This window comes from Pinus tabuliformis, chromosome 3_2, assembly GCF_031772625.1.
Source record: "Pinus tabuliformis cultivar Carrire ecotype Pingquan chromosome 3_2, CPIR1, whole genome shotgun sequence".
Lineage (NCBI taxonomy): Eukaryota > Viridiplantae > Streptophyta > Pinopsida > Pinales > Pinaceae > Pinus > Pinus tabuliformis.
The window spans coordinates 1,062,808,073-1,062,835,335 of record NC_142302.1 but is presented as its reverse complement, the minus strand read 5'-3'; the positions used below and the strand labels follow the sequence as shown (position 1 = coordinate 1,062,835,335).

General features: G+C 41.3%; 1 protein-coding gene across 4 annotated transcripts in view; it reads left to right on the top strand.

The window, feature by feature from the left end:
• The window catches only part of LOC149184280 (uncharacterized), a 219,133-nt gene that overhangs the window by 80,113 nt on the left and 111,757 nt on the right, over positions 1-27,263 (top strand). For 3 of the 4 annotated variants that reach the window (XR_016257253.1, XM_089417429.1, XM_089417428.1), the window contains exons 5-7: positions 11,025-11,278; positions 12,435-12,557; positions 12,725-12,769. Coding sequence is in view for 3 of the 4 variants with exons in the window: in XM_089417429.1 (XP_089273555.1) it covers positions 11,025-11,278; positions 12,435-12,557; positions 12,725-12,769 (422 nt within the window). In the remaining variant the exon portion in view is untranslated. The remainder of the gene's footprint in view (positions 1-11,024; positions 11,279-12,434; positions 12,558-12,724; positions 12,770-27,263) is intronic. The other variant, XM_089417430.1, reaches the window with a different exon arrangement.

Genomic DNA, 27,263 nt, shown 5'->3' with positions numbered 1-27,263 from the left:
TGGAAAGGGTAAAGGTAAAGGGAAGTGGGGGATTTGCTTCTATGAAGGACATGAGCAAAGTGAAGTGCTTTGCATGTCATACGACTGGTCACTATGCAAGCCAATGTCCACACAAGAACAAGGAGGAGGAGGATTAGGTGGTTGCATCAACATCAACTGAGATTGATGACTTTAGAAAGAAATTCGAGAAGAAATTTTCTCTAGTTGCCTGTGTTTTTGACAGTAGTATTGTTGTGTATGAGGACAATGGGTTATAACTAATGAACAATAGAGCATCTAGTCACATAACGAGGATGAGGTAAGTGTTCTGCAGTGTTTTAGAGACAGACTCATATTGCCATGTGAGTTGTGGAGCTAACATCACGCATGCAGTGAAGGGGGTTGGATGTGTTAGATTCCAGCGAGAGTCAGAAGGATTTCTGGAAGCGACAGGGATGTTATTTGTTCCAGGGTTGATGGTACATGTGCTCTCAATATCAACATTGTAGGGTGTTGGATATAGGGTTTTGTTCTGAGATGGACATGTGCTTCTATATTTAGAGGGAGTGACCTTAGATGCAGCTATAATGCTTGGCATCAAATAGGGGCAATCATACTGGTTGTTAGGACAACCTGTGGGTATATCCAAGGGGATCTTAGATGCAGGATCAATGTCAGTTGCTGAGAGGGAGCAAGTGGCGAGGAAGAGTGATTCCTTAGGTACTGCTAGGACCCTCAACTAGTATGATAGGACATTGATTGATGCTTAGGAGTTGGATCCTTGGAACATGGTTGGATGTGATAGGTTCTCAAATCAGATTTCGACGCAGGTAGCAGGGAAGTCTTCTAGTTCAGATGGAGTAGCTACAACAATGGATAACATGGTGGTGTTGGAGAGAGATTCAAGTGGAGGAGGTTCTTCTAGAAGTACCTCCCTTGCTAAGAGGGAGTGTTGAGCTGTGTAGCTCTGAAGGTACTTCTAGTCTTGTGTCTTGACTAGAAGGACCTTGATTTGCCTCATTAGGAGCTTGCATTCGACATGTAAAAAGCTAAAGATAGGATAGTTAACTAAAGTAATGTCACTTATCTTCAGTTAACTTGACGAGCTAATTTTGGTCGTCAATCTTAGCTTAAGAAAGTTATAAATTGAGCCTAATGTGAGATGCTAAGACACAACTGTAGCACAAGATTGAAAGAGTCTTCTCAGTGGGTGCGTGCTAGGTCTGAGAGAGTGCAGTGAGGTTGGTGATTAATATCGTATTTTCTTAGCTGGGCCATTATCCCTAGTACGAGAACCCAATAAAGTTCCGTGATTTATTTATTAATGAAGAACTGCTGATTGGATAGAAATCTGTTTATGTGTGTGATTCAGATTGAGTAATATTTTTTGCTCCCGTTATATTTTTTGTGTGAGGAATCTGGTTGTGTATTCGTTTTGTGTATTAATTGTTGGGAATTGAATACCAGGTGTTGGGTTCTGAAATTATAACAAAATTATCAAGGATTATTGGGCTTATTGTTTTATCTTTTTGTGGCAATTTTTCACTGGTTAGACGTTACTACTTTGAGGCATATTTTTGGCTGTCTCAGGCAGGAAGAATCTGTGCTCCTGAGGCTAAATTTGACCACTTTGTGAGACATAAGTATGAGGCTATTTCACACTATCCAGAGGTTTTATTTCGGCCCTGAGGTAGAGATATATCAAGGTTGTGAATCTTTGAGGCTGTTTGAAGTACATTTTGCATTGGTTTTAAGGCAAACTTTTGACCCCCTTTCTGAGGCTAAATTGAGCTCCGTTTAAGGATGACTGAGGCAACATCTGAGGTTTCAAGGCTGAGCTCTTAAGGCATGTTTAGACCACATATCAGGAGCAGAGGTGGCACTATTGAAGGGCTATAGTAGCTCTGTGGAAACCATCTTGATTAAGGATTGTTTTACTCCTCTAAGAAAATGTTTTGAGGCCGCTATTCAAGGGCCTAGTCTAGATCTCCTTTCAAGCTAATAAAAGGGGTTACTTGTGTTGTAAAAGTGAACATAATCAAGGCACATTAAAAGGACTATCTAAGGGCTTGCTTTGGCCAAGCTTAGACCTGTTTAAGTCAAGTTAAGGATTGCATCAAAGCTATACTTAAGGCGGATTAAGGTTTGATCTAAGGCCAATTTGAAAGGGCAAGATAAGCTCGATGTAAGGCAATGTTCAAAGTCTGCATCAAGTCTACTCCATTTAGGCTACAAAAGGAAGGGGACCTTTGAAGGTTTGACCTAGTTGCAAATAATGATATGATCTAATATTAACTTGGTAATTATGGTATTGTTGTTAGACTCTTACATTGTTCTCTGTTGATAGCCAGTTCGTATGGTGCACTCAAGACATAACTTGTGCTGCAATAACTATCTTCTGTTGAGTTGACATGGTGCTAATAGTGCTGCTGTTACAAATCTAACCATAACTTATTGTCATCAGTAAAATGATTGAATGCGCTGATCTCTAACATTGTTTGTACTGGAGCTGAGTAATACAACTCAAGAGCACTATTGTTTATATGCACAATTGTCAGCAGTCAGTGAGTTTGAGTATGAGTCCTATACTGATGTTTTGGCAAGGTTGTGCTTGTTGATGATCATAGGGATTCATTGCTAAAGCTACCAAGAGTGTCAATGTGTTGATGGATGTTTATTGAACTGAGGATTAATTTGTCATGGCTGGTGCTCATTTTGAGTTTAGCACATATTGATGCTTGTTTGACAATGCAAGAACATTGGCAACTGATATTGAGAATGCTGAGTGAAGGACTGCTTGAGCTAAGAGGACAATTGTTGCCATGAGGCTAATGAGACATGGTTTGTATTTGGCAAAGTCATTTATGCAGGGTCTGCCAGTGAGAGTATGATGCTAAATTGAGCTAGGGTTTGATCTTTTTGAGCAAAGAGAGTTGGTATTTCTATTGACGTTGTGCCAATATTACAGATTGACAGAGTCAACAGATTGATTTGATGTTATTTATATTGATATTGAGCACAAGTGGATCCAGTTTGAAAGTATATGAAACGTGGTCCACTGTGGTGAATTGAAGGTTGGAACCTTAAGGTCAAGTGACAACTTGTTGAGTAGGGTGGTAGGGTGGTGCAAGGCAGAGAGTGAAGTTTCCCTCAGGTTGGAGCTTGAAAATGCTTCAGCGTAGCAGGGTGGTGCTAGGGCAAGTTGAAGCTTACAAAGTGTTAAATCAAGAGGTTGGAGCCTCCTAGTTGGCGCTGGTAAATCAGGGTGTTGGAGAATCATTTCAGTTGGAGCTGATAAAACCAGGGGGGTTGGGGCCTCCTTCCAGTTGGAGCTAATAAACCCAAGGGGTTGGAGCCTCCTTCCAGTTGGAGTTGGTAAACCAAGTTGTTGGCGCGTCCTTTTAGTTGGAGCTGATAAATCAAGGGGTTGGAGCCTCCTTCTAGTTGTTGTTAGAGAATCTCGGAAGTTGGAGCTTCTTGTTGATGTAATCTTTAAGATTTATATTAAACTCGTTCGGTGGTTTTTCTCCCGGAAGGGTTTCCACCTAAAAATATCGTGTACAGTTGTTGATGTTGTGCATTGTAGAATGGTGTTGGTAACTGTTTAATGTTTACATGATATGATTAAAATTTTTAAAAAGTGCTCAATACTAATTCAACCCCCTTTTTGTATTGGTGAATATTCCAACAAAGGAAAGGCAAGAAAGAGGACAAGGGATAGGTAGCTGCATCAACCAAGGTTGATGATTTTTCGAAAAGATTCAAGAAGGAATTCTCCTCAGTATCTTATCTTTAAAGGAGCAGTGCTGCTGAGAGTGAGGACACTAGTGCATGGTTTGTGGGTAGTGGGGCATCACACCACATGATAGGGACTAGAGCTATGTTCCAGAGTCTTACAAATATTGACTCAAACATGAAAGTTGATAGTGGGATTAATGCCACACGTATAGTGAGGGGGATTAGATACGTGAGGTTCCAGGTGGAGTCAGGAGGGTATCTGGAGGTGGCCAATGTGTTATGGGTATGGGTACTAGAGCAGAGGACAAACATCATCTCTATGTCACCTCTAGAGGATGATGGGTATGCAATCCTGTTTTGCAATGAACAAGCAATGATCTATCCGATGGGAGAAAGTAGGGATGTTGCACGAGTGCTTGATGTCCATGAGGGCAGGGTGTACACGCTAAGAGGACATTCTGTGGCTGGTGAATCTGGTTGGATTTCACACTTAATGGTGGTGTTAGAGGCAACTCAAGGAGAGGCTTCTTCTAGCTTGGTTAGGAGGCCTTCATGGTATGATATGACACTGGAGGATGCTTAGGATGGGGGAGAGGAGTCTCCTCGGACCATAGGTTACAAGCATAGGTCCTCAAGTCAAGATTCAAAGCCAGTAGTAGGACAGGTTCTTGGGTCAAAGGGAGTTGCTATAGCGAACAACATTATGGAGTTGAAGTCAGATCCTGGAGGGTGTTGGATGTGCTAGAAGTACCTCCCTCACTAAGAGGGAGTGTTAGAAATTCTAGCTCGGGGGTACTTGTGTAGTGGCAGTGCCTAGCATGCAAAAGTGACTAAGCATATGTCACTTCCTAGACACTTTATTTATAAAGTGATTCTATATAGGGTAAAGTGTACTTTTATTATTTAATGACTAAAAGTAACTTTATAAAGTTAGAGTGATTTAAGTCATCTCGATGAGAGATTAAGTCACAACCATTGATCTTGAGATGGAAAATTTAATCTTGGCCTTTGAGATCTAGGGTTAGGGATTTTGTCATTAATGGGTTTATAAAAGGAGAAGGGCAAATTGAAGAGGCACATATTGACTCATTAATGAACATTTTAATGAGGAGAGAGGGAAAAGGAGAACTGAAGAAAATTGTGAAGGAGAGGCTGGGTGGAAGGGCACAAATCCCAAAGAACCTTACTAGCGTTTATTGCTGTTGAAAGAGGCCTTGAATTCCAAGGGACTTGGCACACATTTCGAGGATGAAGTACAACAGTAAAGTGGGCTGTATAGTATGGAACTGTACTGATTTGTTGCAAGTCTGTACAACATTTAATGGGCACAAAAATTGAGGCATGAGGCATGTAATTTGAGGTGCTGGTTTTTGCTGTGTGAAGACCATGCAATATTGTACAGATGGTACTTTTAAATCTGCACAAAATTCAAGAAAAGTGGTTGCAGGCCGTACAGCTGTTTGGCGCATTTTTAGAGGATGAAAAAGTGAATGAATTTTGGGGCAGATTTGTGAGATAAGTACAGGAATTTATTGCTGTAAATTTCTGCTGTAAAATTCACTGTACTTTTCTGTGAGCTCATTAATAAGATTTCCTTCTTGTGACTGGTTTTCCCTTTGGGGATTTTCCTGGGGCATCGCCCAAAAATAGTGTCAAATGGTGTGACTATTTTCTGTCCATTTCCACTGCTAATAATTTTCAGACTTAATTATTTGTTTTTTTGCTCATAAAAAACCGTTGCATGTGTGGGAATTTAATACATTAATGCTGAATATTTATTGGAGTTATAAATTAGAGTTTAGCTAATTGTTTGACGATATGCCTACAAGGGGTTATTATCTTGTAGGTAAAATTTCAACACATCCTAAATTCATGACAGCTGCTGCACCCACACTTGATCCAGCTGGTAATCCAGGTACAAAATCCTTTTAAGAATACAACATGAATATTAGAGCATAAATTTCAAAAGAATGAGCATTTGTGTAACAATTTCTATATAATGGTGACTTGTTGGTACGAAAGGGAAGCTAATTAAGGTTTTAACATTGTTTTAAATTCAAGTTCCTTGAAATGTTTGCCATCTTCATCTAGATTTATGATACCAAATATAGCTTCCATTATTGCACCGAGAGGCTCTCTACAACCCAGTATACGGGTAGATGTGTAGGCATAAATGTTTAACATTTAACATTTAACATTTATATGTTCTCTCAATTAAAAAAAATAAACATTTAAAAGTAATATAGAGTCAAGCATGGTGGAGATGATGTAGTGTAAACATTTAAATCTTGGCTTGATTTTTTGTTTGTTTGTCAAGTTGTCCGTGATCCTCCAGGGTTGACCTGTGGTTTGAGAAACGTGACCTAGGGGTATCTAATCAGTCAAAGTCAACCGGGGATTGCACCCAAATTGGGCCGCTCTAGCCCTAAGTTGACTTAATTTTTTTAGCATGTCTCCTCCCCCTAGCACAAACACAACCACCCCTGTGAGGTTTGGTCCTTGTTCGCCTTGCAAACGAGGCCCATCCTCAACTGGTTCTACTAGTGGGACTTGACAAATTATTTTGCTGGTTTGACCCATGGGGATTAGAACATCGAATCTCATGCTTTACATAATATTCAACAATTGCCAATTAAGCTACCCCATGGGATAATTGTGGCCTAATTAATAATAAAAAGATAAAAATAATAGAAGTAATAGAATTCAATCTGTTATATTGTAATTTTGTTTTGCAGGACAACTTAGCCCCTCCAACACAAGTTAGAAATTATTCTGGGAAAAATTGCATAAATAATTATAAATTACATATGTCAAATGCTAAATTAATAAGTAAGATATGAAGTGGATAAGTAAATTGCTTGTTCAAGCAGAAGAACTTGCATAAATTTTGGTGGGTAGTAACCACTAGTAAGTTGACACATTTACAATTTTTGTCCTACATAAGTGCTGAAGAAAACATAAATAATGGTGGGAAGTAACTCATGTAAGTATATTTTTTAGATCTTATTCTTGTCCATTTTTTATGCAATGACTTGCTTAATTTATGGTGGGAAGTAATTGATGATAGATATGTTATTTGCTTGAGTATAAGTTATTTTCAAGTATTTTAATTTTGGATGGTTGTCTTGCAAAGCTTAAGAATAAAAAATCGCTACACAAATATCTAAAAATCATGCATGAATATTGCAACCATATCCTTGAATTATGGCATAAAATATGCAAAGCAGTTATCCACATGGCATTATATTGTGCAAAGGCAACAATAAGACCTTCAAGTTATGGTCCAATCAAATGTTTGAAATTTATTTTTTTTAATAATTTGCTTTGGTCAATGCTAAACTAAATGATCAACAGACAAATCGATTGTTAGAGTCTTGCCTTGGCAAGGACTAACAATGATTCCATAACCACATTTAAATTTAATTAATAAGCACATAAAAACTTAATACTTACAATAAACTTACAATATATTAAGTTTCTCAACCATGGATAACCATTCCTACTTTTCCATGTATATTATTAACTTGTAAATAGGTTTTGTTATAATACCATAGGCTAAAACCATGGCTTATCAATACCACATGCCAAAAAATCATAACTCATTTCACAAAGAAAAATTGAAATGTAAAATATTTTAGACATCACATATAGCATTAATTGCATGGAGTGAAAATTGTCCATCAAATGGAGAGAGAGAGAGAGGGAGAGAGAACAGGGAGAGAGAAGGAGAGAGGGATGTAGATAATGATAGGTAGAGACTCAGAGAGAGAGAGTGATGGGGAGGAGAGAGAGAAGAGGGAGAGAGAGGAATGGAGAGAGGGAGGGGAGGAATAGGAGAGAGGGAGGGAAGGACAAAGACATAGAGAGATAGAGGTAGAGAGAGAGGGCATGATAAGGGAGAGATGGAGAGAGGAGAGGAGGGTAGACAGAGAGGAGAGGAGAGAGAGAGGGAGAGAAAGAGAAGAGAGAGAGGGAGACATAGAGATGGAGGGGGGAGAGAGAGAAGGAGATAGGGAGGGAGATAGTGATAGAGTGAGGGTAGAGAGAGAGATGGGTGGAGATGAAGGAAGAGAGAGAGAGGGAAGAATAAACACATATATAGATAGAGGTGGAGAGGGAGGGAGTGACAAAGGAGAGATGGAGAGAGAGTGAGAGAGGAGAGGAGGGAAGAGATAGAAAAAGAGAGGAGAGAGAGAGAGAGAGATAGAGAGAGAAATGGAGGGGGGGAAGAAGGGGAGAGAGAAGGAGATAGGGAGGGAGATAGTGATAGAGTTGGAGGGCAGAGAGGGAGAGAGAGATGTGGAGGGGAGAGAGGGGGCGGTGGGAGAGAAAGGGAGAGAGAGGAAGGAAAATGGAGAGGACTTGAGAGAGAGAAGGAGAGATGGAGGGAGAGAGAGATGGCGTTGGGTGGATGAGAGACGGAGGGAAGAAGAAATACATAAAGAGAGAGGTGGAGAGAGAGAGGGTGACAAGGGAGAGATGGAGAGAGAGTGAGGGAGAGAGTAGAACAGGAGGTAAGAGAGAGAGAGAGAGGAGAGACGGGAGGTAAGAGAGAGAGAGAGAGGGAGGGAGAGATGGATCCAACCTAGATATGGTCTCTGTCACAGGGTTCGGCGAACCTGAAGCTTCAGGTTCGAAATTCGCCGAACCCGTAAATTTTTTTTTAGGTTCGTTCAAGTTCGGCGAATTTGAATTCTTATTCAATATCAGTCTTGGAAAAATTTAAAAGAACTGAGACGCGAATTGGTAAGAAACAAAGATATCACGATGGCCCGCCCTCCCCAAGTATTTGGCCAGTCTTATTCAACGTCACTGTCGGTAAACAAATAGTTGCAAAGATGAGATGTGATATGGTAACTTGGTAAGAAAGAAATATCGTGATGGCGCGGACCCCCAAGAATTGACTGCAGCGCGGAGAATGATGGTGCGTAAGGATAGCATCGATATCAACCAAGACATCGTCGGTCCCTGTTTTAAATAAATATATGTATGTGGAAAATACTGAAAGCAAGATAAGATTCATTTGTATTGACTGAGAAAATGGGAAAGTGTCGGACAATGGGTCCGCTCTGTTTTATTTACCGAATAAAGTAGCGGTGACGGTTGTGCGTCGTCCGGCAAGATAAGATTCATTCGTATTGACGGAAAAAATGGGAAACAGTCGCACAATGGGTCCGCTTTGTAAGTAGCGGTGACGATTGTGCGTAGTCCCGACTGTTAGCTTTTTGCTGTATATATATACGGCTGTTAGCTTTTATATATATATATATATATATTTATATATTTTTTTTCTGGATTTTTTTTAAATTTGTTTGTCTTTTAATTTTGTATGTTTACTAATAAGAATTTGTGTTCATGTGTTTATGGATTGATTTTGAATTTTCTATTATTTTGTCATATTTAGATATATAAATATAAATATATATATATTGAAAAATATGTATAGTCGAACCTAATGCCGAACCTCATTCGAACCTGATCGAAAAATTCGAATTCGAATCGAACTTAATCATTGTCGAACTCGAACTCGAACTCGAACCGTGTGACATTGGATATGGTATGTGTGTATATAAAACCATCCTAGATGCATTTTAACCCCATATCTATCAAGCGCCGAGAGGGATCAAATTGCTTGAGGTGCAAACCTTTCCTCAAGTTTTGCACTCAGGAAAGAAGTTTGCACCTCAAGAGATTTGATCCCTAGGCGCTTGATAGATCTGGTGTTAAGATGGATCTAGGCTGGTTGTAAGCACATGAATATAGCTGCAAAATTTAGTTTGAATGGGGAAGTCACTCAAAACTTTTGCCCCATATAAATTGGATAAGCTCTTCTTGCTCGAGTTAAATTATTTGGTGGGTGTTCTCCCACCCTTTTCTCAAATACAGAATGGATGAAACATTTCGTTTTCCCTTTTAGAAGGAACACCAATTTGGCTTCTTTGTCTTTGCAATGAATTCTGGAGTGGCTTAGAATATTTTTAGAGCTTTAGCATTTGCCTATAAGGAGCTATAATTCCCATGTTTCCTTAATATGTTCTGATTTTATCGTGCCCAATACAGCCATGGACTATTTCTCTATCATCATTTAGTCTTTGATGCTTTCTCCATCCTTATCCAAAGCTTCTTCCTGTTGATGTTGTTGAATGCCTGCAACCCTGGAATCTTATTTTAATCAGCTGCTGTTGTAGCAACAATTTTATGTCTCTGTTTTTAACACTGATACACATGACACATCCCCAAGAGTAGGTGGTGTGTTCCTGCAGGACCGTTTCTCCCAGGAAAGGGCACATTTTGATTTGGGGGACATTCTTGAAAGTTAGGATTTGTATCCTGATTTTCAGATACGTCCCTAGCTCAGAGCTGCCCATCCCAAGTATTTGAATCATCGAGAACATCCCTGAAGTTTTTGAGAGGCATTGACATAACCCATTATTTTTTTCTTAAAAAATTCAAATTTAAATCTAGAGGGGAAAATGTAAAAGTCAACAATAAACCATAACAACTCAACTGTCTCCAAGCAGGGTGATTGTCGTTTGTAAATCCAGTGACCTGCTAAAATTGGTGATCAGTGAAGAGGTCTGGTTTTTCACAGCTCGAGGTATCTAAAAAATCTCTTTTCATAGTCCAGGCAAATGAAGGTAGTAGTTATGAACATTGATATTTGAAATTCAAATAAAAGATTGTGGGACTAAGTAATTCATTTGCATATGTATCAGTTTGACTTTTCTTATCTTGATATTTTAATCCCGATTTCTAGTTCATTGATGGTTGATCAATGTATAATGTTTTCATACTGTAATCGTTATGATTTATGCAAATTGATTTATTGTTACATGTCTAATATATTTATTTATATTCCTGTGAAACTGTTTAACATCCCCTGTTCTAACCCCTTGCCTCTGCTTGAGTCGCCTTCCATCCCCGACCTTATGTTTCTTTAGATTTTTGGCTGCCCTTCATACCCTGGCCCCTTTGACCTATTACTGCATTCCCCCATCTTTGAAACCCTAAGACTGAGGATAACTGATTTTCTTCTCATTTACAAATAATTTTTTATGCATATAAATCCATGATGGAGGCATATAGGAACTTTTTTAGTTACATATATTTCTTGTTTGTCTTGTATGTAGTAATATACTATACGGTACCTCACAATCTGAGTTTAATGTTTCCATGTACCACTCTGTTCAGTTCCTGCACTCAAGATAATTTGACAACTGATTTCTTTTTTAAACGTATAATTATTAATATAATATAACAAAGAAGAAAACTTAATCAATCTTGAGTCTTGACTATTTTTAGTGCAGCAGATGACAAGTCAACTACTTATGAGGAGCTTAGGAAAAAGTTACATAAGCGCATTGAGGAGTTGCAAGCAAAGCGTCATGTAGCAGTTGCTGATGATGCTCATAATTGGAAAAATGAGAAGAAAAAAGACACTAAAATAAGAAAGCGGAAACAAGAAGCAGCAGCTTCAGCCACTACATCTTCAGGTGCCCATGTAACTCAAGAAACAGTGCCTGCAAAGCGTCAGAAGGAAAGTGTCACTAAAACAAGAAAGGTAACTGACATCTAAAACATTGTGTACTGTATTTGGCTATTTTTTTATATAATAAAATGATTTCTAAATCAGTCACCTTTCTGTATGCATTAGTTTTGAAATGGAGTAATTATCTCTTTGTGATATCCTGTTCTTTATGTAAGGCCCATAAATGTGCAGACTCCGCTGTTTCAGTGTTTTAAGCTGCTAAAGTTATTTTAGTGCTTCATATAAGATGAACAATTAAGTGGCTGTGACGAAGCAAGTTTGCTTCTGCTGATTCATCAAGTGACAAAACAGTGAGATAGAATTGGCAAGGAATATTACATAAATCCTCAGAATTTGTTGTGAAGTATTAGATTCCACACAGCAAGAAATTATATTTCAGATTAAGCTGTAGTGTCATGGGCAGTAGGTTAGTAGCTACTCGTTGGTACCATCCCTTGTGCCCTACACATTTTTTTAGATACATATAAGTTATTTTTGAAAATCTGCATTTAGCATAGGATTATTCATGAAATTTGATAATTGTGCTGGCAAGTATGTCATGTTATGAATTGCCAGCTATATCAGGTTGTGTGTCTTGTAAAGTGGCCCAATTTTAATTGGTTATGGCTTTTGAATGGATAAATGTGAAGAAAGATGCAACATCTTGAAAGTTAGCTGCCAGTCAGGGGTTCTAAATGTGAACTACTTATTAATTATGATGTATTCCTGGATGGTTGGACCCATATATTTTATTATCTGGTAGAAGCATAGAATTTTTCCCTTAAATTTCTTTACATATTATTGGAAAGTGGTTTTATTAAACCCGGCATCCTTTTACTTTTGCACTGGATTTTATTCAAATTTGTACAATATTTTTATGCACATAGAGCCTTGTCATATCTTGCTAATGTTTCAGGATTGGTTGTGTTATCCGATGTCTACACTATGTACTAAATGCTTGGAAGATATTTTTTGTTAATTCATTAGTGGGTGTGTTGAAGGATAATGCACCTGTCTACATAATTATATGATGAAATGATATGATTTGAGGAGAGTGGTCTTAAAAGCTTTCGGTTGGGGTTCAGTTGTTTTCTCAAAATTGTGCAATGTTATTGAGGATTTTTCCTTCTGGTCTCTTATTTGGAATCCTAATTTTTATTTTGTGCGTTGCTCCCAATCTTATACTCAGGATCCGATAGAAGACAATTCTTCCAAATTTGAGTTTGGACGTGTTAAAATTAGTGTTGGGAATGAAAATACTAAAGACACATATAAAAAGCGGAAGGAATCTAAAGGGCAGCTTCTTGAAAAGGTTTGAAATGGGAAAACATTTCCCATGGATTTTCCATCAATATTTTTCCTGCACAAAAAATTATGAAAGCAAACATTAAGAGCTTAAAATGAACTTTAAACTGGATAGTTACAAAGTTACCGGACATGTTCAGTTAAATTACTTTTTTTTGATTTCTCATGGAACAGGCAACAAAGTTACAATCAACAATGCAAGATCCAGAAAAAGGCCAGGTGCAACCTCTGTTTTTTCATGAAGCTCTGATAATATCTCTCTGGTCCAAGTTTGAGAAACATTTTTCTCAATCTTGAAAGTATATGAATGCTTTTGATGTTTGAACTTTCAATTTTAAAGCACTGCATTTTTTTTCGTTTACATGCCCTAAATATTGGTTTCTAAAATATCTTTTCCATGAATGCAGTGTTGCATGTTTTGCCCTTTGGTTGTTATATTTCTATTATTTCATGAACAATATTTATGTCTTGCCAAATATATGTCAGGTACTGCATTGAATTTTCTTACTAGTTATTAGTATGTCATGCCATTCATTTGCGGAACGGTATTTATTTTTACTGTCATATTATATTTCAAGGAAAAGTTCAACCCTGTGGTGATTTGCTGTCAGACTACTGTGCCAATTAAAGGAGGGAATCTGTTATTAACCACCAAATCTACTGGCCCTGGATAGAAAAATATGTATTTCGGGACAGGCAATAAAGGCATGAATCCCTTACAGTAGTTGATTTTCCATTATTCTCAGCATTGCAAGTACATCTGAGAGGCAGTTCTATTAGTCTGTCTCTATTCATTTTGCCTTGCCCCAACGTGTCTTGGAGTATGGATCACTTATGCATGTTTTGAAGTTTTCTTGGGAGATTGTTTGTCCAGGATGAAGGAAAAATACTCTCTTTGGGTTTGAGGACCCTACCCCAAGGGAAGGTGGCTTATGACAGTCTAACAATCAGTTTGAATAGTTAGGTTTTGTATTTCTTCCGAATATTTTCTCTTCGGAATGGGTGAAGATGCCTGAACCCATTTTCTTTAATGATGAAGGTATTTACAGTCCAGATTGTTGAAATTCATTTGCAAGCTAGAATTTCTAATCATGATAATTACTTGTGACAGTTATCTATGTTTCATTTTAGTATTAAATTCAATTAGTTATGTCATCAAGCAACTATACATTCAAGGATATAAAGAAAGTGCACAAGAGACTAGAGACACCAGAGATTAGGCCAGAGGCCAGGGCAAAACCCACAAGGGGAAAACCCAACAATCCTTTCCTTGTATATTCTTTGTCAACAAGAGAAATCCTAGTCAAACTAACCAGTGATCCAAGTGCCAAGTCAACCCTCCAAACTTTTCCATGTTTCCTTCACAAGATAGTCAACCAATCTCAGAAGTATAGTGTCACAGTGAGCTCAGATACCACAGGAGTATGTTGCCTCAGAAAGCTCACATCATCACAGAAGGTAGTGCTACAGGAAGTTAGCATTATCACAGAATGAAGTACTACAGAAGCTTGCATTATCACAGAAAATAGCTCGTCTTCTTACAGGAGTATAGTGCCTCTTTCACAGTAGGATGTTGCCTTATATATCACCCTTTAATTCTGCCTCTGAAATCTCGGATATATGCCTCAGCGATGTCTCAGATATATGCTTCAGAAAGCTTGCTTTGCCTCAGAAAACTCGCTCTTCACACCTCAGAAAGATGCTATGAAATCTGTCCTTGATCGAGACAAATTGGCTATATTTATAGTTGTTTGTTCATTGGAAGAGACACGTCTCTTGGGCAGGTCGGCTTGTCATCTGGAGGGCCGACTTGCTCAGTTTGGAGGGATAAATGACACTGTCAAAAATTCAAATTTTCTTATGCCCTTTTACATTTGCTTTTGACCAAAACAAAGTCTGAAGAACATGCTAGGAAATAATAATAATATTTTTTTTTGTTTTTACATAAAATACGTATTGATACAAGTACAATGACAATTATGAATGCCCAACCTAGTTACAATTTCAACACTCCCCTCTTAACTAGGGAGGTATTCATAATGACTCATTGGGATATTTTCAAGTTGAAGACTTCTACAAGAAAGGATCCAGATTGATAAGCATCAATAATGATAGCATCATCATAACCAACATTGTCAAAATACCAAGGCCTTGACAAGTAAGCTCTATCTCTCCCCTAAATTAGAGCACAATGCTGGGAGGCATTCAATAGGACACGACATTGCCTCTCCGAGGAATATACTCCACCTAGGTCCACCAAAGTATGTCTTCACATGACCATTTCCTAATCCATTCTTACAATATTTGACACCAAGAAATGTCAGTGGTCTGAACCATTCTTATATTAGATCAATGTACTTGACTTACAATCGTTAGTCCTAGTCACAGTACAGATCTCAAGAATGTTGGTCCCTGATGCTTATCCAATCCACCATTCTCCCTATCCGTGTTCATGTACTAGACTTACGTCTGTTAGTCTTAGCCATAGTACATGACACATGGAGAACAAGGTGTCCATCCTTACTCCTCAATTTGGGTGGAGATATCCACGAGCCCAAGCTTGTCTCAAAAATACTCATCCTTTCCCTTAGGAAGGGACTTCATCAATGCATCCATTACTTGTTCGTCAATGGAGATATACAGTAGCTTCACGACTCCTATCTGCATCGTATCTCGAATCATAGTGTGCTTCGACCTTCCGGGCTCTTTGACAATCTTCATACAACTTAGATCAATACAAGGTATCATATTCAAATTCATGCCATCAAATAATTCATCAAATGAAGCCAAATTGCTTCACAACCAGTGGTGCAAATTTCCATATCTTCTGCCTCTGTAGTGCATCAAAATGTTGCTTCATGTTCTTCCAATAAATCATACCAGATCCCAATCATCAACAATATCTTTATTCATCATCAACATTGCCAATCCAATCAATGTATCCAATTTTCTACCAAACTGCAAGTCCCAAGTTGTAGTGTATAAATCCAAGATTCTTCATGTCAAATTTTGTTTCCAACTCTCTCTAAATTCAATATTTTTTCCTTTGATTCATGAGTCCTTTCTCGAAGTATGAGGTCTTCTTTAATCATGAGGGTCCTTTTCAAAATCTTGGGGTAACTCTTCTAACTGAGTAAATTGTCTTTAACATGATCCTCTCTCTCTTTGGGAGAACCTTCTTGCTTTCATGTTGCCATTTAGTGTATGTTGGATTTTTTTTGACTTCTCTAATGCATACTTCAAACTACTTTCTTCTTTTTCATTCACGTCTTCTACGATTTAGGAAAGTCTTTGTGGTTTGCTACATTTCTCTCATTCTTTCTTTTGTTGTCAAGGCTTGGGCAACTCTTATTAATGACTTACAAATTTTATTAGAAGAGGTTATGTATAGACAAAAGACTATCCAAAGATAAAGACGATAGTAACAGTCATAATCATAGAAAGGAGAAGTAGAGTACTTATCTTTAAGAAGTGAATAAGCTCCCTCTTAATCTTGTACTTTTGTAATCATCCTAGTCCTCATATCAACATGATGTCATTTTTGTCATTCTCAAGAGTTAAGGCTTCTTCTTTCAGTGGAAACGATTATTCCTAGGGTTTTCCTTTTAATAGGGTTTAGAAACCCTAGATGCTTCAATATCCAAAGTCATCAAGACCTGTCAACTTTCAAATTGTAAGTTCTAAGTGTATACTAATGTGTCAATTACAAGCCCTAGAAATGCCATTTATATGCCTTCTATATTAGAGATGGAGCTCATTGATGTTTTTGATTGACTTACTCTAGTTGTAGTACAAAACTTTGGCCTACATATGCAAAGAGAGAATAGAGCACTTGTCATATTGATTATGTCTTTGTCCTCAAGACAAGAGACACATGCATTGTAGTACAGATTCATGCAATATGATAGACTTTGAGATCATTCTTTAGATGAACTTAGGAGTCATTAGTTGCAAGAGAACTTAATCTAAATCTATACCTAGTTCTTGAGATAAGATAACAAGAAATTATATGTACCTCTTTAACCTTACCTATCTTACTTTTTCTCCATTTTTGCCATCGAGTATGGTACCATATTATAACTTCCTTGGGCTACTTCAAAGAGATATGCTCACAACAAACTCAGACTTCTCATCATGGTAGCTCAACTCTTCAATTCTTTGCATAAGTGTCACAATCCTTCACATGAGCTAAGGGTGCAAACCTCTGGTATTCATTTGTCAGCAAGAACAAGATAATGTTGATTTGGGGTAGCATCGAATGTGCTCTAGCCCCGAAAATTGGTGGAGAGGCTAAAGCACATGAGATCTCCAATACCCAGAAATGGTTTGGGCAAATTCTAAACAGTTTGGGAGATATTAAAATAATTAATATTTTTAATGGAGTCCCTAAGTCTAAACTTAGGGAAAATAAAATACTAATGTGAATTAATATAAAACTATGTTAGAAGGGTCCAAAAGTCATGGATCAAGCAAGAGTTAATCTTAGTCGTTGATTAGGGACTTAATCTCGGCCGTTGAATTGTCAACGAGAAAAGTATAAGAGGAGGCTTGAGGGTCACTTGGAGAACACACTGAGTTGATCAAGATTTCGATTTTCTGGGGCAGGGTTTGCTGAGGAAGTCGAAAGAGTGATTAGAGCTGTAGCTGAGGGGCAATGAATACAGAAGCAGAGAGGCAAAGATAGTACCGGGAGGATCAGCGCAAAAGCCGGGAGAGAGGGACGCAGAGCCAGCGAAAGGTTCATGCAGAGCCAGCCAGGGCTTATGCAGAGGTAGCTAGGAGCTGCGCAGTGCCTCAGAGAGCTAGCGTGGGTGACGGAAAGGCTCTAAGGGTTGATGCAGGGCGAGTTAGGGTGACGTTGGGCAGACGTTGGGCCAGAAAGAGCTGACGCAGGGCGAGCTAGGGTGACGCTGGGCCATAAAGGGCTGACGTAGTCCCTAGAGACTGACGTTGGGGTTTTCGTGGGGCAGATTGGAGCTGGGCGCTGTTGGAGTGTTTATCTGGGGTTTCAGCGAGAACATCTGTCTTTGACTGAGAGGTACTACTGCTGAGATTATTCTCTGTTGGGTGAGATGGTTTTGGCACCAAGATTGTATTCTGAAACTGCTTAATAATTAAAACCCTCAGATAGTTGGACTGGTGTTCCTGCATTGGGTTTTTCCAGGGACATTGGTCCAAAAACAATGGTGTCACTTGTGTGCTTGTTTTGTTTCCTTCAGTTGATGATCTGTAATGTGTTGAGCATGTACTTGTATTTATTTTCAGCGTTTACATGGTAAATAACTTGTTAATTAATCAGAACAAGGCAGAAATAAATCATAAAAGTACTTGAAGGGTTTCTAACAGTTAGACTTAGAAATTCCAACATGGTATCAGAGCATGGTTGTAGATAATAGGAGAATCGAGGACATTAGCCGAGCAGAGCAGCAGTAACAAAAAACAACTGTCTCGAGTGATAGAAGCTGTTCCTAGCAGAGAAGCAGCAACGGGTGACGCAGTACCTGTGTCATCAAGTTTGAGTCGGGAAGAGGATCATCGCAGTGGCAGAGGGGAGCAGACTCGACCTACGTAGTGCCCGGTCATCTTTCTCAGTCAGGAAGGATTGATGCCTATGGCCAGGAGGTGCCGATTTTGCTGGTGCCGAGATTGCGCAGAGCCTAGAAGATTTAACCTTCAGTTTGCTGGGGCTTAGGAAGCTGTGGGTAAGTTGTGAGTGAAGATGGTGGGGTACTGTAGTCAGAACAATACCTAACAAGGCAAGACCAAGGAGGAGGGAGTTGCTACCGAGGATTTCTAGCCAAGAAATCCGGATTAGTGGTGCAGCTGCACTAACGATCGGAGTGGGGGCATCTCGACATTGGCAGAAGGGTTTCCAGGAGGGAAATCGAGGCTCAGAGGGAGTCACACCAAGAAATTCCAGGAGGGAAGTAGAGGAGCAGCGAGATGGCAGTGAACGGGGTAAGAGACCAGGACAGATTGGACGGAGCCTCGAACTTCGTAGTCTGGGAGGCCAAAATCTTGTTTGTTCTAGACAGGAATCGTATCAAGCACTTCGCCTTGAGGACGATAGCGATCCCAATTGACCTAGCTGAGAACGACAAGTACGAGGAGGCAATGGTGAGGGCCAAGAGCATCATCCTTGACGGGGTCAAGGACCATGTATTACCACATATTGCCGAAAAGGACACAACAAATGAGATGTGGGAGGCCCTAAAGAAATTGTACCAGCATACTTCTGTGCAGAGAAGGATGCTAATTGAAAATCAGCTGCGATTATACTAGATGCAAAAAGGGGAATAGATCAACACCTTCCTTAGTCGATTGAGGGAGATTCAGGATTGAAGGAGATACGAGATCAAGTGACTTCCATAGGGGCCACGTCGGATCAAGAATTGATGGTGAGAACAACCTTGAATGTAGTCTTTGAAGACTGGGAGGCGTTTGTCTAGAGCATACTGGGCAGGGGGACCCTTCCAAATTGGGAGGAAATGTGGACGGCTCTTCGCCAAGAAGAGATCAGAAGGTTAAGCAAGGCGGGAAACAGCGGCAAGGGGATCAGAATCAAGAAGGAGGAAGAGGAGGATTCTGCCCTAACATCTGAGGGAAAGCAGGAGAAACTGAAGAAGAAGGACCTCTTCAAGGTCAAATGCTTCAACTGTGGGGAACTGGATCACTATGTGAGTCAGTGTTCGAGGAAGGAGAGCAAAGGATAGGTTTCTGAGACCAAGGCTGCACCAACAAGGTTTGAGAAGGAAGTGGAGACAGATGATGACTGTGCCCTGAGTGCTCACACGCCACTTGAGCGGAAGTGGGGAGACATCGAGCTGTAGTCAGATGGACTACAGGCGATGAGGGGCAGGATCCTTGAGGTACCCAACTTCTTGGATTATGCCTTTGCTATGGGAGCCCCAAAGAGGAGTAGCAAGACTGGCAGATGTCGGTAGAGACAGATGCGGATGAAGCGAGAGAGGGAGCTACAGTGTAGGAGTCCCAGGACAGCTTGAGGCAGCATTGCGAGATGCACAAAGTTTTGGCAGTAGCGCAGAGGTCAGAGAGGGAGCACTTGTCTGCGACAGAGGGAGCTTCAACATCGGGAGTGTTTCTAGCCTGACAGAGATGTCAGAGTTGGGATATTAGTTACTTACTTCTCGGTAGATGAGTTGCAGTGCAATAGTGAGTGGTGGTAGTGCTATAGGCAACATGATGAGAGGGGTTGCAGTGCAGATGCAACAGTGGCAGTGGCAGGGCCATGGGCAACAACACGGATGCAGAGGGGGCTGCCATACAAATGTAGTAGTGGCAGTGGCAGGGCCATGGGTAGCAGTGCATGATGCAGCAGTGCAGAGGATGTTGGGCAGTAGGCCTAGCATCAGCACAGGGACCGATGCTGGATGATCAGCGTGATGCTCATTGAGGACTATTACTAGAGCATAATCCTCGCTAAGAGGGAGTGTTGATTGGGGATAGCATCAGATGTGCTCTAACCATGAAAATTGGTGGAGAGGCTAAAGCACATGAGATCTCCAATACCCAGAAATGGTTTGCGCAGATTCTAAACAGTTTGGGAGATATTAAAATAATTAATATTTTTAATGGAGTCCCTAAGTCTAAACTTAGGGAAAATAAAATATTAATGTGAATTAATATAAAACTGTGTTAGAAGGGTCCAAAAGCCATGGATCAAGCCAAAGTTAATCTTAGCCGTTGATTAGGGACTTAATCTCAGCCGTTGAATTGTCAAGGAGAAAAGTATAAGAGGAGGCTTGAGGGTCACTTGGAGAACACACCGAGTTGATCAAGATTTTGATTTTCTGGGGTAGGTTTTGTTGAGGGAGATTCAGGATTGAAGGAGATACGGCTCCTGCGCTAGTACCGGGAGGATTAGCGCAGGAGCCGGGAGAGAGTGACGCAGAGTCAGCCAGGGCTCACGCAGAGGCAGCGAGGAGCTGCGCAATGCCTCATAGAGCTAGCGTGGGTGACACAGAGGCTCTAAGGGCTGACGTAGGGCGAGTTAGGGTGACGCTGGGCAAACGCTGGGCCAGAAAGGGCTGATGCAGGGCGAGCTAGGGTGACGCTGGGTAGACACTGGGCCAGAAGGGGTTGACGCAGTCCCTAAAGGCTGACATTGGGGTTTTCATGGGGCAAATTGGAGCTGGGAGTTGTCGGAGTGTTTATTCAGCGTTTCAGCTAGAACATCTGTCTTTGACTGAGAGGTACTATTGTCGAGATTATTCTCTGTTGAGTGAGACGGCTTTGGCACCCAAATTGTATTCTGAAACTGCTTAATAATTAAAACCCTTAGATAGCTACACTGTGTTCTCGCATTGGGTTTTTTAGGGGACAATTGTCCAAAAACAACGGTGTCACTTGTGTGCTTGTTTTGTTTCCTTCAGTTGATGATCTGTAATGTGTTGAGCATGTACTTGTATTTATTTTCAGTATTTAAATGGTAAATAACTTGTTAATTTATCAGAACAAGTAGGCAGACATAAATCAGAAAAGTACATGAAGGGTTTCTAATAGTTAGACTTAGAAATTACAACATGGTATCAGAGCATGGTTGCAGATAACAGGAGAACTGAGGACATCAGCCGAGCAGAGCAGCGACAACAGAAAACAACTGTCCCGAGTGACAGAAGCTGTTCCTAGCAGGGAAGCAGCAAGGAAGGGGTGACACAATAGCTGTGTCATCAAGTTTGAGCTAGGAAGAGGATCAACGCAGTGGCAGAGAGGAGCAGACTCGACCTATGTAGTGCCCGATCATCTTTCTCAGTCAGGAAGGATTGATGCCTGTGGCCAGGAGGTGCGGATTTTGCTAGTGCCAGGCTTGCATAGAGCCTAGAAGCTCTAACCTTCATTTTGCTGGGGTTTAGGAAGCTGTGGGTAAGTTGTAGAGTGAAGTTGGTGGGGTATTGTAGTCAGAACAGTTCCTAATAGGGCAAGACCAAGGAGGAGGGAGTTGCTATCGAGTATTTCTAGCCAAGAAATCTGGATCAGTGGTGCAGTTGCACTAATGATCGGAGTGGGGGCATCTCGACATTGGCAGAAGTGTTTCCAGGAGGGAAATCAAGGCTCAGAGTGAGTCAAACCAAGAAATACTAGTATGGAAGTAGAGGAGCAGCGAGATGGCAGTGAATGGGGTAAGAGACCAGGACAGACTGGACAAAGCCTCAAACTTCGTAGTCTAGAAGGCTAGAATCTTGTCCGTTCTAGACAGGGATTATATCAAGCACTTCACCTTGAGGTGATAGCGATCCCAGTTGACCCAGCTGAGAATGAAAAGTAGGAGGAGGCAATGGCGAGGGCCAAGAGCATCATCCTTGACGGGGTCAAGGACCATGTAGTACCACATATTGCTAAAAAGGACATGAAAAATGAGATGTGGGAGGCCCTAAAGAAATTGTAGCAGCATAATTTTGTGCAGAGAAGGATGCTACTTGAAAATCAGCTGCGGTCATACCAGATGCAGAAAGGGGAATAGATCGACACCTTCCTCGGTCGATTGAAGGAGATACGAGATCAACTGAATTTCGTAGGGGCCACGCTGGATCGAGAATAGATGGTGAGAAAAACCTTGAATGTAGTCTCTGAAGATTGGGAGGTGTTTGTCCAGAGCATATTGGGCAGGGCGACCCTTCTAGATTGGAAGGAAATGTGGGCGGCTCTTCGCCAAGAAGAGATCAGGAGGCTAAGCAAGGTGTGAAGCAGCGGCAAGGGGATCAGAATCAAGAAGGAGGAAGAGGAGGATTCTGCCCTAGCATCTGAGGGAAAGTAGGATAAACTGAAGAAGAAGGACCTCTCCAAGTTCAAATGCTTCAACTGTGGGGAACTGGATCACTATGCGAGTCAGTCTCCGAGGAAGAATAACAAAGGAGAGGCTTCTGAGACCAAGGCTACGCCAACAAGGGTAGAGAAGGAAGTGGAGACAGATGATGACTGTGCCATGAGTGCTCACACGCCACGTGAGTGGAAGTGGGGAGACATCGAGCTGTAGTCAGATGGACTACAGGCGATGAGGGGCAGGATCCTCGAGGTACACAAACTCTTGGATCATACCTTTGCTATGGGAGCCCCGAAGAGGAGTAGCAAGAATGCTGGATGTCGGTAGAGACGATTGCGAATGAAGCGAGAGAGGGAGATACAGTGCAGGAGTCCCAGGACAGCTTGAGGCAACAGTGCGAGACGCACAGAGTTGTGGCAGCAGCGCAGAGGTCAGAGAGGGAGCACTTGTCAGCGACAGAGGGAGCTTCAACATTGGGAGTGTTTCTAGCTTGATGGAGATGTCAGAGTTGGGAGATCAGTTACTTACTTCTTAGTAGCTAAGTTGCAGTGCAACAGTTAGTAGTGGCAGTGCTATAGGCAGCATGATGCAGCATGATGAGAGGGGTTGCAGTGCAGATGCAATAGTGGCAGTGGCAGGGCCATGGGCAGCAACACGGATGCAGAGGGGGCTGCCATACAGATGTAGTAGTGGCAGCGGCAGGGCCATGGGTAGTAGTGCATGATGCAACAATGCAGAGGATGTTGGGCAGCAGGCCTAGCATCAGCACAGGGACTGATGCCGGATGATCAACGTGATGCTCATTCAGGACTATTACTAGAGCACAATCCTTGCTAAGAGGGATTGTTGATTGGGTGTAGCACCAAATGTGCTCTAGCTACGAAAATTGGTGGAGAAGCTAAAGCACATGAGATCTCCAATACCCAAAAATGGTTTGGGCAGATTCTAAACAGTTTGGGAGATATTAAAATAATTAATATTTTTAATGGAGTCCCTAAGTCTAAACTTAGGGAAAATAAAATATTAATGTGAATTAATATAAAACTGTGTTAGAAGGGTCCAAAATTCATGGGTCAAGACAGAGGATGCTACTTGAAAATCAGCTGCAGTCATACCAGATGCAGAAAGGGGAATAGATCGACACCTTCCTCGGTCGATTGAAGGAGATTCAGGATTGAAGGAGATACGGGATCAACTGACTTCCATAGGGGCCATGTTGGATCAAGAATTGATGGTGAGAACAACTTTGAATGTAGTCTTTGAAGATTGGGAGGTGTTTGTCCAGAGCATACTAGGCAGGGCGACCCTTCCAGATTGGGAGGAAATGTGGGCGGCTCTTCGCCAAGAAGAGATCAGAAGGCTAAGCAAGGTGGGAAGCAGCGCAACCAACAAGGGTAGAGAAGGAAGTGGAGACAGATGATCATTGTGCCATGAGTGCTGACACGCCACTTGAGCGGAAGTGGGGAGACATCGAGCTATAGTCAGATGGACTACAGGCGATGAGGTGCAAGATCCTCGAGTTACCCAACCTCTTGGATTATACCTTTGCTACAGGAGCCTCGAAGAGGAGTAGCAAGACTGCCGGATGTCGGTAGCATTGTGGAAAAAGTCGGGATTAAATCCCCAAAATGCGATTTTTTTGGCTGGCTGATTAAATCGGCCGATTTTTTGCCGATTTTTTCCCAGTTGAAAAAGTCGGGATTAAATCGGGACTTTTTCCCAAAAATCGTGAATGAGGTAGTTTCTTTAACGATTTTTTTTTTTTTTTGAAAAAATCTGGATTTTATTGAAAAAGTCTGGATTTTTTAAAAATGAATATTTTTGTATTTTTTTTAATTTTGCTGACTTTTTCAAAAAACTCTCGACTTTAACGACTTTTTCAACTTTTGGATCCTTGTCGATTTAATCCCGACTTCGACTTTTTCCACATTGGTCGGTAGAGACGGTTGCGGATGAAGCGAGAGAGGGAGATATGGTGTAGGAGTCCTAGGACAGCTTGAGGCAGCAGTGCGAGATGCATAGAGTTGTGGCAGCAGTGCGAGATGCACAGAGTTGTGGCAGCAGCGCAGAGGTCAGAGAGCGAACACTTGTCAGCGACAGAGGGAGCTTCAACATCGGGAGTGTTTCTAGCCTGACAGAGATGTCAGAGTTGGGAGAACAGTTACTTACTTCTTAGTAGCTGAGTTGCAGTGCAACAGTTAGTAGTGGCAGTGCTATAGGAAGCATGATGCAACATGATGAGAGGGATTGCAGTGCAGATGCAACAGTGGCAGTGGCAGGGCCATGGGTAGCAGCACAGATGTAGAGGGATCTGCCGTACAGATGTAGTAGTGGCAGTGGCAGGGCCATGGGTAGCAATACATGATGCAATAGTGCAAAGGATGTTGGGCAGCAAGCCTAGCATCGGCATAGGGACCGACGCCGGATGATCAGGGTGATGCTTAGTGAGGAGTATTACTAGAGCACAATCCTCGCTAAGAGGGAGTGTTGGTTGGGGGTAGTATCGGATGTGCTCTAGCCACAAAAATTGGCTGAGAAGCTAAAGCACATGAGATCTCCAATACCCAAAAATGGTTTGGGCAGATTCTAAACAGTTTGGGAGATATTAAAATAATTAATATTTCTAATGGAGTCCCTAAGTCTAAACTTAGGGAAAATAAAATATCAATGTGAATTAATATAAAACTGTGTTAGAAGGGTCCAAAAGTCATGGATCAAGCCAGAGGATGCTACTTGAAAATCAACTGCGGTCATACCAGATGCAGAAAGGGGAATAGATCGACACCTTCCTCGGTCGATTAACTTAGGGAAAATAAAATATTAATGTGAATTAATATAAAACTGTGTTAGAATGGTCCAAAAGTCATGGATCAAGCCAGAGGATGCTACTTGAAAATCAACTGCGGTCATACCAGATGCAGAAAGGGGAATAGATCGACACCTTCCTCGGTCGATTGAAGGAGATTCAGGATTGAAGGATATACGGGATGAACTGACTTCCATAAGGGCCACGCTAGATCAAGATTTGATGGTGAGAACAACCTTGAGTGTAGTCTCTGAAGACTGGGAGGTGTTTGTCCAGAGCATACTGGGGAGGGCGACCCTTCCAGATTGGGAGGAAATGTGGGCGGCTCTACGCCAAGAAGAGATCAAAAGGCTAAGCAAGGTGGGAAGCAGCGCAGCCAACAAGGGCAGAGAGGGAAGTGGAGACAGATGATGACTGTGCCATGAGTGCTCACACGCCACTTGAGCGGAAGTGGGGAGACATCGAGTTGTAGTCAGATGGACTACAGGCGATGAGGGGTAGGATCCTTGAGGTACCCAACCTCTTGGATTATACCTTTGCTACGGGAGCCCCGAAGAGGAGTAGCAAGACTGCCGGATGTCGGTAGAGATGGTTGCGGATGAAGCGAGAGAGGGAGATACAGTGCAGGAGTCCCAGGACAACTTGAGGCAACAATGCGAGATGCACAGAGTTGTGGCAGCAGCGCAGAGGTCAGAGAGGGAGCACTTGTCAGCGACAAAGGGAGCTTCAACTTCGGGAGTGTTTCTAGCCTAACGGAGATGTTAGCGTTGGGAGATCAATTACTTACTTCTTAGTATCTGTTAAACACATATGGGTAGCAAATGGATATGAAAGATAAAACATGAGAATGCATTTTTATTAAAAAATGATTTACATTTATAGTACATGTTGTGACCGTTGGGTTCCACATCCCAAGGTCTCTTGGACTCCTTTTGTCTATTCGGATTCCACACTAACCCATTGAGGATTAGGTGTCCAACATTCCCCCCCTTAATCCGAAGGGTTATGTATGAGTCCAAGAAGAGAGCTGTAATGCAAAATGTCCAAAAATGCATGGCAGCACTAGGTTGAATGTGCTCTCTGAAATGTTGGTATAAAGGGTGGTGGTGGATGACCACTAACACTGGAATGCTTAGTGCAGTTCCCTGAAATCTACCAAAACTGGCAAGAAGCTGAAGTCTTTTGCTAGAGGAAGTGCTCCTATTGTTTTGAAGAGGGAAACCTTCAACCATGAAAGGGAGGTCTCACCCCGCATAAAAGAGAGAACTTCAACCTAAAAAGGGAAGTCTCAACCTGTGATGGTTTAAGGATGACCAACAACTCTGGAATGCTTAATGCAATTCCTGGAACTCTTCCAAAACTGGCAAAAAGATAAAGTCTTCTGCTAGAGGAAGAATTCTCAATTTTGTTCTTGGAATTCTTCTGAAGTTGGCAAGAAGCTGAAGTCTTCTGTTAGAGGAAGTGTCCCAGATTACCAACTGAAGGCATGTTCAGGAGCATCTTTGTCTTTGGCTACAACTCTGAAACTGGTGTGGCAGGTTGTGGCTCAGGCTCGCTTGATGTGACTTTGAAGCTTGTAGATGACTATCATTTCCCCCCCTGTCAGATACAAGGTGAGATGATGGAGAAAACTCAACTGCAATACTGTTCAATACTTTGGAACAAGTTCTGATATGTGACTGAAATATCTTCTTGGCTGTTGATGCCCATTGCCAAGAAGCGATCCATCCAAGATGAATCTTCGTTCTTGCAGGACGTTTGTTTATGAAGCATCTATGTGAAGAATGGGTGGTTTTATGACAGTTCTTACATGGATGAAGATCAAAACAATGATCTTTCAAATGGCCAACTCGATCACAGTGTTGGCATTTCACAATCTGTTGTTGTTGTTGTGGAAGAGGGGCAGAATCTGGAACAACTGGAGGTGAACTGTCATGAGGAGCAGGTGAACTGTCATGAATGAATCCATCACTCTGAAACTGAATGGGCTTTGAGTAGTCTGGAATATGAAAGGACAAGTCCTTGTCATATCCAAGACCAGTTCTGTGCTTGTTGTGGACAAGCTGTTTCCAAGATCTGATGATGGGCTTGGGAAGTGCAAACTGAGTTTCTGCATCTGCATGTAC